This window comes from Heliangelus exortis, chromosome 8 (genome assembly GCF_036169615.1).
Source record: "Heliangelus exortis chromosome 8, bHelExo1.hap1, whole genome shotgun sequence".
In the NCBI taxonomy this organism is placed as follows: domain Eukaryota; kingdom Metazoa; phylum Chordata; class Aves; order Apodiformes; family Trochilidae; genus Heliangelus; species Heliangelus exortis.
Window position 1 is genome coordinate 5,930,455 of NC_092429.1, and position 14,966 is coordinate 5,945,420.

Below are 14,966 nucleotides of genomic sequence, written 5' to 3' on the forward strand. Positions count from 1 at the left end.
GTTGGAATTTGCTCCAGTGTGAGTCATCTTGAAGACTCCTTTGCTGATTTTTTTTTTCCAAGGTTCTTATTGTTGTTACTGTGTTAATACTGTTGTGATTACAGCTTTCAGTGCAGAAAATGTTGCATGAATTTTAGAGAGTATTGTGATTTTTTTTTTTTTGCCCTCCAATTGTATTATGCATCTCCTGCAAATTGAATTGAATTGCAGATTATATTTAGAGTTAACTATGAATTACACTGAAACACCTGTTTGGTTTTGTTTTTTTTTTCCCTCCACCTTTTCCCAGGCACAGCACAACACAAGGATGCTGGCTACATATGCAGCTATTGATCCTAGAGTGCAGTATCTTGGCTATACAATGAAAGTTTTTGCAAAGGTAATACAGAAGGAAGGTGCTTATTTGTTTAATAGAGTATTTTCTGATACAGCCACTGAGTTTACCTTTTGCTGAAACCAACTGGAAAGGAGACAGTGAAATGCTATTAATCTGAAGTGCACTTTGTTAAGCTATGTTCCATCTGGTTGTGTGTGTCAGAAATAAAGGTCTTTAGTCCTGGTATCTTTTGTTATCTGTTGAAAGATTTCTAAGAGGAAGCTGATGAAAGGAAAAGCTGATGCAGGGGGTTGGATCTTGTTGATCTTTTAAGGTCTTTTTTTTTTTTCCTTTTTTTCAATTTCAAACCAGCTACAATGTGGAAAAAAAAAAAACAAACAACAAAGCCCAACCTCAAGCAGATCTGGAAAATATGGGAACTGTAGGATGTAGGGCCATGTGGCTGTGCATGGCCTTTCCCATATTTAGGACCAGGTCAGAGATTACTGCAGCTTTTTTCTAGCCTGCCTGCCTTGGTGTGCTTCCTGTACGAGTCAGGAGTAGGTAAGGGTTGATGAGTGAATGCCTCAGTGTTTACTTGTTGTGTCTAGGACAGACACTTGACTTTAGGAGTTTGGAAATCTCAACTACCAAGTCTCCTGCATCTTTTTTTCTATGATATTCTAACAGTGTTTTACTATATGGCCTTTGATAACAGAAATGTGGTGTTTCTTTTAATTCAAGATGCACTACCCCAAATACATACAAAGAAAGCTTAATGAAACAGGGACAAAGAAAATTAATTACAGAGGGTGTATCATGCTACCCTATGTTAATGTAATAAAATAACTTTGATCCAGAATGAAATGAAAATGTTTATTATACTGTCACCAAGACTAGTAATGATTTTGTTTGGTGTTGCACAGTAGTGCAGTATTTTGCCATGTCTCTTCTGTATCCTGATTAAAAATGCTTTGTATTGATAACAGTAAAGCTTACTTTTAGTAATCTTACTGAAAGACTAACTTTCCATGTTTTGGGTCTACACTCTTGGATGTATCTGTACAGAGGAGACTTCATAGCTATTCAAATACTCTGTGTTTAAGCAAATGCTTCCTCCTCTGCTTGCTTTGACAGAAAAAAAAAGGAACAGGTGTCACAGCTGCTAATGTGAAAGTAATTTTTGAATCCCTGTTTTTTCCAGGAATTTTCTAGGATGTTAAAAATGTGTTGTTAGTTATGACACATGCTTGAAGCAAAGTATAGCTTAGAAGCAGGTGCTTTAGAAAGATTGTACTGTACTAAGGTATTCAAGCACAGTAAAATAATTCACTGGTGTTTATTTTATGCTGTGGTGTGCAGTCTGGTTTAATTAGGTATGTGTATGTAAGCTAGCAAAATTCCAGGTATTGCCTAAGTTGTCAGTATGACATGGAAATATTTTTCTGTTAATTAGTTCTTAAAAAAAAAAGAAAAAACAAACAAAAAAAAGAATGGAACCAAACCAATAAGGAATCATAGAAACAGCTCTAGTAACATCAGTTAAGGTAAATTAAACCTAGACTTCAGGAGGTGGAGGTTTGTTAGGATTTCTGTTCTGGGGAGTTTGATTTGTTGTTGTGTTGGTTTTTTGGTGTGGGGTTTTTGCGTTTTTTTTTTTTTTTTCAGTTTGGCACTTAGTAAACTAAAAAACCCACCCCACATTTGGCTGTGAGAAGCTTTTCTGTTTTTATATTAGTCAAATTATGCAGTAAATTTGCCAGATGGCACTTGACTTGAAGGACATTTATTTTTCAGGCTACACAAAACAATATTTAGCTCTGAGATGAATGTGTTCTCTGTTTCTGGTGGGGTTTCTGTGTGCTCACTGGCACACTTGTTATTCTTATGAAATGTAAATTCAATATTTTGTTTAAAATGTATTTTTCAGCGCTGTGATATCGGTGATGCATCCCGTGGTAGCCTGTCTTCATACGCCTATATTCTTATGGTTTTGTACTTTCTACAGCAGAGAAATCCACCAGTTATTCCAGTTCTTCAGGAGGTAGGTTTTAAGAAAAAGAGGCTGTGAAAGTAGATCCACTCTTTCTTCAAGCCAAGAGTGAAGGATCAGTGAGATGAATGAAATTAGGGCCCTTCTGTATTAACAGGTTCCTAACGCTTGCTGCATTTTGGTGCATAAAGCTTACCAACAAAATGTCAACAAAATCAGCAATTTGTTTTACCAAGGTCCTGCTGTTACAGTTACTATGGGATTTTGGTTGTATGGTGATATTTATATGCTGAACAGACAGAGAAAAAAATTGGCTGCTGGTGTGGAGAGAAGGGAATTGTAATAATGAGACTGCGCCAGATGCTCTTGAGGTGTGAGTCCAGCTCTTCCATCAGTTATTATTAGAAGCATCTTTATTGCTCAACACCTTATCTGTAAGAGAACAGGTTTATTTTATGATTTGATGAGGGGAAAAAAAAGAGATAACTAATGCTTTGTTACATGCTTTAACTACACTATTTTATGTGTGCCGGGAAACTATTATTTAGGGTAACATTCTGTACCTCAGTTGTATAGGTGTAGAACATACTGACATTTAGTCAGCTCAGTACACTCTGGAATTCTCAAGCACTTAGGAAAATTATTCCTTTCTGATTTTCTGAGGAAAATTGGTTTAAACTTTCAGTTGAGACTCAGGAGCTTCTTGCTGATACTTCAGTAGTGGTTGGGGGTTGTTATTTTATTGCTGCCTGAGAATGCATTTAAATAACAGTGGAATTTCCCCTGGGCTTTGCTAAAATCATGTAATAGGAGTCATACAAAGTCTCCTCAGAGATTTTGTGGTCAAGAGGGATATCAGAATCTTGATGAGGTAAATCAGTCATATTTTCTTAGTTGCAAAGAACAGGTGAAACTAAAATATCCAGATAATTTCAGCAAAGCATAGAAATAATGCACAAAGATTTTCAGACTTTTTACCAATGGGAAATCCTAACTATATAAGAAGTAATTGTTAAAAGGCTTTTATTTTTGTAGTGTTTCTTACCAGCAAAACTGCAAGTCTTTTGTGGTGACTTAGGATTAGAGTGGTAACTGTGTTTCTCTCTATTTTGGCAGATATTTGATGGGAAACAGATTCCACAAAGAATGGTGGATGGATGGAATGCCTTTTTCTTTGATGACATGGAAGAATTGGTAATATTCTAATTCCAGAAGAGTCACTAAAACTTAATCTTGGTTTTAAGTGAAAGTAATAGCTTTCTAGCAGTGCAATATGTAAAAGTAGTTAAACTTAAGTAGTTAAACTTCCTTATCCATATTTTTATTACCTCTCAAACGAGTCCTGTCTTGCTGAAATACTTGTCTGCTTTCAATTATTTTAAAATTATTTCTAAGTAGCATAAATCAGGGAAAACACTTTCTTACTCTCGATAAACAGTCTGTGATTGGGGTGGTGTGAACTATGGTGATTTACCCATACTTAAACCAAGGGAAACTGTTAGACAAACTTCATAATGAGGGAGAGAGTCCAGAAGAAGTACTTCAGTAACTTGAGCTGATGAAACTCTGTTCAATTGCATGCAGAAGAAGCGTCTGCCTGCTCTTGGCAAGAACACTGAATCACTTGGAGAACTCTGGCTGGGGCTGCTGCGATTCTACACTGAGGAATTTGATTTCAAGGAATATGTGATCAGCATCAGGCAGAAGAAGCTCTTAACAACATTTGAGAAACAGTGGACATCCAAATGTATTGCCATTGAAGGTACTTGTGTTCTAAAGTTTTGTTCCCTTATTGAGCAAGTGATGAATGCTGTTGCTTGAGGACCTTTTCTTGTTGCACGGGTTCTTTACATGAGGAAACTACCATAAATGCTTTTAAAAAAGTATGTTTTCCAAGTCCTACAGCTTACAGAATGAGATTAGACTCTGAACTTACGTATACATCAGTACATTGTTATTATTTTATTATGATTAGTCACATCTTTAAAACACTCAGCATTGTTCTGCTGTCATCTGCTCTGTGAGTGCATTTAAAAAATCGCATTCTCTGTGTTAAACAAAAAAAATTGCAGCATGTTTTTCCATCTCTGATTTGTTTTTCTCATCCTTTACACAGATCCTTTCGACTTGAATCACAATCTTGGTGCTGGAGTCTCTAGGAAAAGTAAGTTATTAATGTCTACTAATGATTAATATTCACTAATTTCAAAGCATTGTGTCTTTTCTGTTGTTTTTCAATAACTTTGTCTTCCTTCAATAGTGACCAATTTCATTATGAAGGCATTTATCAATGGGAGAAAATTATTTGGTACCCCATTCTACCCAGCTGTTGGAAGAGAAGCTGTAAGTTCTCATAGTTTTTAGTATATTTTTTACTTCATCCACTGAATTAATGCTTCCAAAAAAAAAAAACATTGTATTTATTTATCAATTTGGTAACGCCCATAATATGTAATTAAACATTATCTGTGTAAAACATATTATGTATTGGGTTCCTGCTACATAAAATTCAGAGTAGTTGGACAGATGACAGGTATTTTTGGCAGGTTTGGGGAAAGTAAGTTTATTTTGGTTTGAGGTTTTTATAGAACTTTTCATTGTATGACACCAAGTATTAGTGTATGACACTAAGAAAACCACAAAATCAGCTACAAAACCCAGAAACAGCTTTTTGGAACTTCTAGCTATACATGGAGCTAAAGCCAACAGACTCATGAGATGTTGGATTTCACTTATTTTTGCAGTTTATGGGAAAAGTAGGGATTGCTGTTTAGGGAATGAAAAAAATTAGGATCCACTTTTTTTTTTTTTTGTCAGTTGACATTCAAAATTTGCAGAGTGAGTCACGGTCAGGAACATGTTCATGCAAAATCATGTTAGAGAAAGTACTCCTCTGCTACAGGGTCCAGTAACAGACAACAGTTTGGGTTTTTTTCTTTATGAACAAAAAAAATTGTTTGAAATTAGTATTTTTAGCACCTACTTAGAGCAATGTTTTCTAAGGCAGTTTAGAAAACTGTCCTCCGAATGGTGTTCAACAGGGTTGATGTTTCTAAGAGATTTTGCTTTTATTTCCCCTCATCCTTCCCTATCCTTCTCTTTTCCATTTTCTTACTTTACTTGTGTTTTGTCTGAGTTTGTATTAAATGTACTTTGATGGAGTGACTGTGTTCTGTTTTGTGCTATGCCTAATAAAATTGGACCTGATTTTGTTGGGGCTTTTGAATACCACTGTGATACAAAAAATAATGAATTATAGTGTGGATGTATTTATCTGCAACTGACAAAAACGTGAGTGTATGTAATAAATATTATTGGTAATAAGGTGATTTAAAAAAAAAATACTGTTTGCATACATGTTCAACACAAGGCTATAGTGCTTATGTACACCATATACGAACACACATACACTGTGTGTATATTTGTTTTTTGTGTTCTGCCTCATCTCAGATTTTCACTGAACATTTCATGTAAGGATAAAAAGCAAGACAGAAAGCAAACGAGCTGTCTTTTATGTAAAGGCAATAATTTTATTTCTCCAAAGTGCTTAACCAAGAAGGAGTTCTTTATTTCCTTCCTAAGCCAATGCCCTGTATTACAGCTTAGTGTTACAGAGAGGAAACTTTAGCAAAAAAACATTCAGTAAATTACCTGTCTACAGTCGGTCTTCGTTCAACAGCTGGGGTTAGGACGCTCTGATTTGTACCTCTTTCTCAGTCTTTCAAGCAAAATAATAGTTTCACAAAATAATACTTTCCCAGTGTTTATGGTGCTCAGAGGCTGTAAATTGCGGCCTTTGCGCTGACACACATCAGAACTGCTGCTGTCCTTGGCAAATTGCAGGGGAAGGGAGGGATAGAGGTCAGTGTACAGATGCTCCATCAGTCTCCCACCTGAGCTTTGTTCTGTCTAGGGGGATATAATCATGTCATTTGGGAAGGGACAAAGGCTGCTTTGGAAAGCACACAGGCAGTGACGCAGATACCAAAATAGAACAGACGCAGAAGTTGCCCTCTGAAGAGCCTTTGGCAAAGCCGAAGGTAGGCAGCAGGCTGGAGCCTAAAAAAGCTGTTCAGCAAATTCAGCCTCTGGCCCTAAGACTAAATACCCCTTTTTAGCCCACGCTGCTCCACGTCTCTTAAAAAGCTGCTGTAATTTAGTGGAAGAAAAGGTCTAGGTGTTAATCCAAGAAGCGGTAAAATTGAGGGAACAATAGGAGATAAAAACTGTCCACTTTGCTTTCATTTCTTAGCTTTGCAAGTGAATGGTTTTTATATTGTATCTGTCTGGGATGTTTTGATAGGAATACTTTTTTGACTCAAAAGTGCTGACAGATGGGGAATTGGCACCCAATGACAGATGTTGTCGTGTCTGTGGAAAAATCGGTCACTACATGAAAGACTGCCCGAAGAGGAGGAGGTGAGTAGTACACAAAGGTCATGTAAAATCTCTGAGATTGACATAGGAGGGATTTTGATATTTGAAATTTTAATGGAAATAAGGAATATGCTGAGTTGCAGGTAAAATCAAAGCTTCCTATCTGATTCTCAACTTCCCGTTGTATTTTTTTTTTTTCTAAAGACTGTGTTTTTAGTTCTAAAGACTGTTTTTAGAGTGTTTATGCAAGCACACACAATATGAAATCAAGCCAATGATATGTTAATACTTTTCCTTCATGATCTATCTGTAGTTACAGCTTACCTTAAAATTGAGATCACTAACTTATCTTTTTATAGTGCAAGCAATTCAGATGGACACCATATTACTAGACTGCACAGTTTATAAAATATTGAAATGGGTATCCTGTAGTGATTATGCTCAGAAGACAGTGTTAAATTTGAATTGTTTACTAGGTCTGATAATGTACTTCTGCAAGGTAAGTAAAAAGTCATTTACTAAAATCTAGGAGTAATCACAATGTAAATTGCTAAGGTGCATTTCTGTAACATCATACCAGTGCTGATCAGTTAGTGATCTTGCACTTGTACATTAATTGCACTTAAGATGGATCCAGTAGTCAAAAGGAGTCCCTAGTAGATGCAGGTCAGCATCTTACAAGAGTTTATCAGGAACTGAGAGGGAATGTGCACTTCTCACATTTTTAAATCTTTGAATTTTTTACAACCCATTCAGTGTAGGTTGCCTAACTCCTAAAACCTGCTGAAGCCTGTAAAATATATGTTCAAGTCTGGGCTTTTTCATTTGCACTTTATGTTCACTTTTGTGCCCCATAATTCTTCAGAAGATTCATGGTCCCTTCCTGATATGGGGTCCTTATTTACAACCTTTTGCTCAGTCAGCAGAGTTCAAGATATGTGAAAGTGGACTAGAACCCAAAGTTCTCAGGCTGACTGTATCTTTCAGCCACTTCCTTAACTTCCTTCTCACAAGCACCAGCACATTGAGTTGCATCACCTCTTTCCCAACATCTGTATCAGGAAAAGAAACTGATCTGCTCTTCACAAACTGCTCTTTGCAGCACAGCCACACAGAATCTCCCCCAAATTGCACGCACAGCTCACAAAATTATATTAATCTTTTAGAAACCATGTGGAAAACGACCTTTATTTCTTGTCTTGGTTCCTGATCACTAGTTTTCCTCCTGTTTACTAGTACTGAGTGTTTGAAAGAGCCTCAGTGCTTTTTAACATCCTATCTAGACTCAGGATTCTAACAGACTCTTAGAGAGAAATAATGCCAGCTCTGGTCAGGGGGAGGTTTATCTACAAGATACAGCTTGTTTTGTGTCTATTCAGACTTTGGGGCATAGAATTACTCCCAACCTAACTGGCAGGTTTGGTCTGTTTACCTGCAGGTACAGCTCTTCACTAATACAGGCACATAGCTTCTGGACAATTCCACAGAGCCTCTGAGTTTGTTTATACAAACAGGTCATTACCCAGCCCAGATTCTGAAAGACTTTTGCTGAGATTCCTAAGAAACTTGTATCCAAGTACAGCTGTTGATTATGTATCCCTTTGTTTTGAATTGTACAAATATGACAACTCTACAGAGATATTTTTTTTCTTGTGGCTTGTGATATTGCTAATAAAAGTTGTTGCTCAGGTTGAAGAAAAAAGAGAATGAGAAAGATGATGAAAAGGAAGTAAAAGAAGATGATAGAGAAACAAGAGAGAAAAGGTGTTTCATCTGTGGGGATGTGGGTCATGTTAGAAGAGATTGTCCTGAATTCAAACAAACTCGTCAGAGAAATAATAGTGTGCCAGGTAAGTTATCTGTTGGTTGCATATTGAAAGTTCTGAGTACCATTCTCTCTAGATTTCCATGCAGGGCCTGGTAATTGTCTTAAAAAATTCTGCAAGTAATGATTTCAGTCACTGCAAATACAGCTTTTGGTCTAAGTGTTGGTTTTCTTCAAAGGGAGTAATGCCCCCCAAAGTAAAGTCATTGCATGGGTGCATGTGTGGTAAAAATATATGCAGCATTTAGAGTAGTGCACTTCAGGGTATTGCATTAATTTGTCTTCCATTCACAATTTAGGAGTAGTAATAATAGTAATAATTGAATGCATTTCCTCTTCCAAATTTTTCTTATTTGTTAGCATAGTCTTCATCATCTGGGAGAGGTAAGTAAATATATTTTCACCAAAAATCAGTGGTCTTAAAGTTACACTTCCAAAACCATACAGGTGCATTAGCAAGCTAGATCCAGTTTTCAAATTACTGTTAGTAATTTAAAGACAAGTCTAATTGAAAAATCATTCAAACTGGGGTCCTAAGTGCTTGCAATATTTGAAAAAGTAGAGAAAGCAATCATAAATGAACTGCAGAGAGAACCTTGCTGCTTTTCTATGTTCTCATATCCCTTACTATTTTATTTATTTATTTTCTTCTCTTTGCCAAAAAGTTTCTGCTGTTGCTATTTAAACTCCCACTGCTTACAGCAGTAGCGTGGAAGGCTGCACAAAGCAGCACTCCCACCTCATAGCAAAGTGAGCTTTGTTCATGCTGGTTTATTCAGTAGTCAGAATCAGATTTTGGGTTTAGCTGCTGTACCTATTAATATCAGCTGCTGCCAGGAGAGGGAGAGTTTTCCACTTCCAGGAGAGCCTGAAGTGATTCACCTCCTCTGCGTCTCATGAGAATTAAGATACCGCTGACTCCCAGTTCTGTGTTCATTACTCTGTCATCTGTAACCTTGTGGGTTTTATTAACATTTTTATTCCTTGATTAGGCACCCAGTTGGTCCGAAGCCTGGTAAACTCACAGCTAGTGCCTGTGAGTCAGCAGCCAGTGGAACGGCCCTTGCGCACTAGACAGTCATCAGAATGTGTAAGTTCCAATTAGCTGTAGTACTGGAGTAAGATGTAGCAAAGCAGCAATCCTGTGCCATGCTGGGAACAGTGTTGCACAGGTTTTTTTTTCTCAACAGATTATGGACTTCATAATGACAGTATTGCACTCTGCCAGTTAATGAAACTTCTGATTTGTAATGTAGTGTCCCTTGGAGAGCGTTTGTTGTCTTGGGTATGAAAGCTTCATAGTCAAATTTTCATGAGGTAGTGAAGCTGGCCTTTCAGAACTGCAAGCCATCTTTGAGATCTAAGCTAGGATGCCTTTTAAAGTCTTGTTACTCTGGTTATGTTCTGGTGTAGCTAAGGGAGGTAAAGCACAGCTCACTGATAACATGCTGGAAACGAGTTTGTGGCTATTATGATTCTCTTTGGCTTAAGAGAATTCTCTTAAGGGACTGTTGTGAGCAGGCAGGGAACACAAATGAATCATACTGCAGTTCAGATGTGATACACAGGGCAGAAGTCTGCCAAGAGCACACTAGAAGCACAAAAAGAACAACAGAAATTTTTGGTGGTCACTTTTAGGATGGATAAAAATGTTTATCCTGCTCTGAAGTGTAGAAAGATAGCAGAGGGTATTGGAGCAAGTACACCTATGTGCATTTAACGTGTCTGGAGTACAGAATACAGCAGAAATTTGTTAATTTTAATCTATTGTACTGCAAAAGAAGACAGCTGATGAGGCTGGCAAGTAAGCAAAAATATTAATTAAGACTGATGATCACTAATGATCTTTGTGCAATTTACTACTTTAAGATATTAAACAAGCAGTTATTGGAATGTTTGCTTCAGAAACAGCAACTTTGCCATTTTACTGTAATAATGTGCTCTTAAAGAGGGACTGATACAGCCCTAATCTAAGTGAAGGGCTGAACTGCCACTGTGCTGTCCCATGACACAGGAGTATCTTTAGGAACCTTGCATTTTTATTTGTGAAACTGAAGCTGGACATAGGGGTGCACAAACAGGCTCATTATGTACACTGGACCTGCTGCATGTGCACATTCTTGTGTCATCTGGATGTTATGGATTCTCTGTGTGTCTTGCATGGTTGTCATTTGGCCAGGATTTCTTGGTGAATATGTGCTGTCCAGGGATTGTTTGGAGAGAATGGAAAAAGGGAATGTCAGTGGAGCAAGAAAGAAAAGGGAAAGCAGGAGTGTGGAGGCAGACCAAGAGGCTACAGCTTAACGTTTCTGTTCTGCTGCTGGCATGTCCAGTGCATATTTGTGGTGGTTTAATGTTTGCAGGAAGGCTGCACTCTTTGTTTTCTAACATTTAAACTGTTAAACTAGTTGATGTCTTTCAAATCCCAGATTTTGCCTTCTCTTCCTGGTTTGATAGAAAGGCATAGGAGGCACCCATACAGGAATGGTTGGAATAGCAGCAGGGAGTAATCCCAGCACCTGGGCTTGGGCTTTTGCTCAGCAAAGGCACAGAGCATGCTTCTGTAAGGAAAGCTCTGAAAGGCTGGCATGGAGAAGTCCTGCAGACCTCTTTTCACTGAATAGTGACTGCCAATTTAATCAGACAGGCAACAGTTGTCATAGTGGCAAGCTTCAGATATGCTTGACAGCAGCTGAGTCATTTGGAACTGTCTGCTATGGTGTATGGAGGTGAACAAGCAACTCCAGGGGGGGGACTGAGATCTGAGATTCAGGTAATCATCTCAGGTTTAGGTATCTGTTGTTTGAATTTCTCTTTGGAGGCACTATTCTTAACCAGATCATGATAGTTTACACATTGGTAAAAAAAAAATTGCCAGATAATCTGGGGAACTCTTTTCCCAGGCACCCCAGTTCTTGGTTGCAATACAAAACAGATGAAATAGGCCCATGCCTGTTGCTGATGGGAGGGAAAACTCTGTAAAGGTTGTAGTAATAGTTGTTTCTGTGCCTCCAGCCACAGCCTGATGTCAGGATATTGATGTTGAAATTGGGCTTTTGGTGGTTAAATTTCTTGTTTAACAGATAAAATAAAAATTAAAAAAATACAGGAGCTAATTTTGGAATTACTTATAGTGCCTGTGGTAACGAGAACCACTCTACTTAGAAGTAAGGTAATGAGTTAATTAAGATTCTGGGCTGTAAATAAGCAGGGTGGGGAAGACCTCAAAAATTAGAAATATGTGAGGAGAGAAGAGCTTGGGGCTAATATTTGCTCAGAATGATGTTTCTGCTGGTGGGACATGTCACATTAGTAGACCAAACTATTTGATGGTGAAAATCAGTGTCAGTTGAACTGGACTTAAGTAAAGCATCAGAAACTTGGGCACAGTACTGGAGGTGTTGCTGGGGAGTGCTTTGCCTTTTTCATGTCTAGTCTTAATGCAGCGGGTGCTTATTGTTTAAAAGAAATGCCATTTAAATAGCTAGTGAACTAATCAGAAATACTTTTCTCCCCTCCAGTCTGATTCGCATCAGTCATCTTACTCTCCACAACCTCAACAATTTACACAGAATTCCTCTCAGCCAGCCTCCATTAACCAGACTCAGCCACAACCAATATCCCAGTCTAAGCACGTTCCGCAGCCGCAGCAGGGTGCGCAGCCACCCCATCAGGTCCAGCTGCCTTTGTTTAACTTTCCCCAATCTCCCCCAGGTCAGTATTCCACCTTGCATAACCTGGGACTACTTCAGATGCACCATCACCACCAAATTCAGCTTCCCAACACTTCTTGGCCTATTCATGGGCCCGTTATTCACTCTGCACCGGGTAACCCTCCTCATTCTACAAATGTTCCATTTTCTATGAGATCTGGCAGCAGCAGCACCACAAATAACCAGAGCAGTGTAAGCTTGAATGATCCCAGTATCATCTTTGCACAGCCTGCTGCCAGGCCCATGGGAATCCCCAGCACTTCTCATGAGGGACACTGGCACAATCCTGTGACTCCAAACTCACTGGTGAACAATGGCACTGTGGGGAATTCAGGTAACTCTTCTCTGTTGTATCAAACCTCTTGCACTTTGTGTACAAATGTTAAGTGTTACAGAAACAGCTAATTCTTTGAACTTGTTTTAGATTAAAAATACAATACTTAAGAAACTAAGTAATTATTTTCACTGTGTTAATATTTTCATAAGAAAAAAAAATTTAGGCAAGTTGGATTGTCCTGATTTTTGGGTAGAGTCCTATGTGCCATTAACAGCTGGCAGATGAGAAGTCATGCATTCAACTAGGAAATGTTCTAATAATTGTTTGAGTCAAAAGCACATTGCTGTGAATATGCTTAAAAACGTGGGTTCCATTTCTCTTGTTTTGTCATTTATTAGAAGAATGCTGAGCCTGCAACTAGAAACTTAGAAACTGGAAGAATTATGGTTATGCAAGTTGAATATTGCTTCCTTGCATTTGGTGCAGTGATCTCATGCATTCTTTTTTTCCTATAGTTTCTTCTGCCACATTTAACATCCTTAATCTCAATATTATTTCCAGAAAATGTCATACAGATTTTACCTGCAACAAGTAGGCAGCAGCCTTCTGCCTCATACCAAAGCCAAGTATGTTTGCATGTTTGAGGCTGAGAAAAATAACTGGTAATTAGAGCCCATACAGTTTTCTGTGCAACATAAAACATCACAGCCCCTAAACTGTGATCTTTTAAATCATAATAGTATTTTGATTTATTCTGATTCAATCCAAGTCTTTTTACCCAGGTAGCTGTATTCTTTCAGACAAGCTCCCCAAATCCTAGTTTCTGCACCATGCTTCCTTAACGAGTCCTGTTTCTCATCACATAGTCAGTCCCTGTTTTCAGGCTTTTCCTCAGTTTGTTTGCTTTCACTCTCATTGTGCCTACACAGATTTCCCAAATTTCTTTTTCTGTCACAGCATTTTTCCCCCTTGCCTCAACTTCCATCTCTTTCCAGTCTCATTACACTGCATTTCCTAGCTCCCATTTTTCCCCTTTTGTGTTTTAAAGAGTTCTGGTTCCTTTCTGGCTTATATGCCAGTGAGGTGGGGTCACTGGGTCAGCACACTGCAGAGGTGAGCTGTCTGCTTTGTGTTTGAAGTCTGCTCTCTTACTTGCTGAGGACAATTTGAGAACACTTAAGTATGTGGAAACTTTGTCTTGGAGTCACATAACTGAGTTCAAAGGAGTGACCTTACTCTCTTCTCAACAGGCAATTGATCACAAGAATGATCATTAGAAGTCTCAGGCAGACAGGTTTTTTTCATGCTTACTCCAGAGCCATGCTTAATGTTCTGTTGTATAAAAGCTATTGTTCTTTTTAAATGCATACCTTGCTTTTATTTAATTAGAAGTCTGTCTGCACGGATTTTTATGATGAGCCTGAAGGGGAACTAATACACTGAGATGGATAGTTCCTTAATTTTATTTATTTTAAAATGGATAGCAATCAATTAGCAGGCATTGCTGTGTCTTATAAGAGTGGGAGCTACAAAGAGAAATAGTAATACAATATGTGGCATCAACTGGTGTGTGTGTCCTGCCTCCTCCTTGGATGCTTGATTTCTCATCCTTAATGCTGCAGTAGTACTGGATTTGTAAATGGAATAGCTTACAATTTGTGTACTTATTTCAAAAGTTTTTTATTCTCTCTCTAAAAATCGATTTGAAGTTGGTCCTATGATCTAGATACTGAGTTTCTTAAGTATACAAGTATTAGTGGATTTCCAGTGTACATCTGAGAATTATTTCTTGAAGTAGGGTAACAGCTTCCATGTCACAGCTGTGTCAGTAACAGTGTTTATCTTGTGGGATATCAGATGTTAGTAACAATGTTTTTCAGCACCAGAATGACATAGGAAATTATCCTGTCTTCCTCCCCAATGAATTCAACTGTAGTGAATAACAAAGTAATTTAGGTGGTAATTTTAATTGATACATATTGGGAAAAAAAACAAACGAACCCACAAAACCTAAGAGTAGCACATCAGACTTAATCACATTAAGTCCCCTGCAAAGTGTTATTTAAGATGTAAATTGTATTTGTGACTTACTGTTTAATTATTTCAACTTGCAATGTGCTTTTCCCTTTCGATTGAAAAATAGATCAGGGTTTCCAAGGACAGTTTGGTAAAATGAACCCTCCTTCTGTCCCTTGGGACCATGGGACCCCTACCCATTTTCCTCTCCTCCGAGGAGCGTGGCCTTACAATATGCCTCAGAACTACATGCAGCAGGGAAATGCCAGCTACCCACCGAACAAACCTTTCTACCCTCAAGGTACTAGAACTAGTATATGAATCAACAGCTCATACAACATGTCTCTTTACTGTCTCAGAGGCTTTAAAAGCCAAGGAATCATGTTTCACTTGCTAGGTTTCCTAGCTGCCTAATGAATCCCAGAGTCAAAGCAGCGCTTCAGCTACCT

The 14,966-nt window shown here is 38.1% G+C and overlaps 1 protein-coding gene across 8 annotated transcripts in view; it reads left to right on the forward strand.

The window, feature by feature from the left end:
- Positions 1-14,966, forward strand: part of TUT4 (terminal uridylyl transferase 4) — a 50,340-nt gene that overhangs the window by 33,278 nt on the left and 2,096 nt on the right. For 6 of the 8 annotated variants that reach the window (XM_071750125.1, XM_071750127.1, XM_071750123.1 and 3 more), the window contains exons 19-29: positions 290-379; positions 2,247-2,360; positions 3,426-3,503; positions 3,894-4,071; positions 4,426-4,473; positions 4,570-4,652; positions 6,613-6,728; positions 8,376-8,536; positions 9,504-9,601; positions 12,033-12,558; positions 14,645-14,818. In XM_071750125.1, the coding sequence (XP_071606226.1) occupies positions 290-379; positions 2,247-2,360; positions 3,426-3,503; positions 3,894-4,071; positions 4,426-4,473; positions 4,570-4,652; positions 6,613-6,728; positions 8,376-8,536; positions 9,504-9,601; positions 12,033-12,558; positions 14,645-14,818 (1,666 nt within the window). The remainder of the gene's footprint in view (positions 1-289; positions 380-2,246; positions 2,361-3,425; positions 3,504-3,893; positions 4,072-4,425; positions 4,474-4,569; positions 4,653-6,612; positions 6,729-8,375; positions 8,537-9,503; positions 9,602-12,032; positions 12,559-14,644; positions 14,819-14,966) is intronic. The other 2 variants (XM_071750129.1, XM_071750131.1) reach the window with 1 other exon arrangement.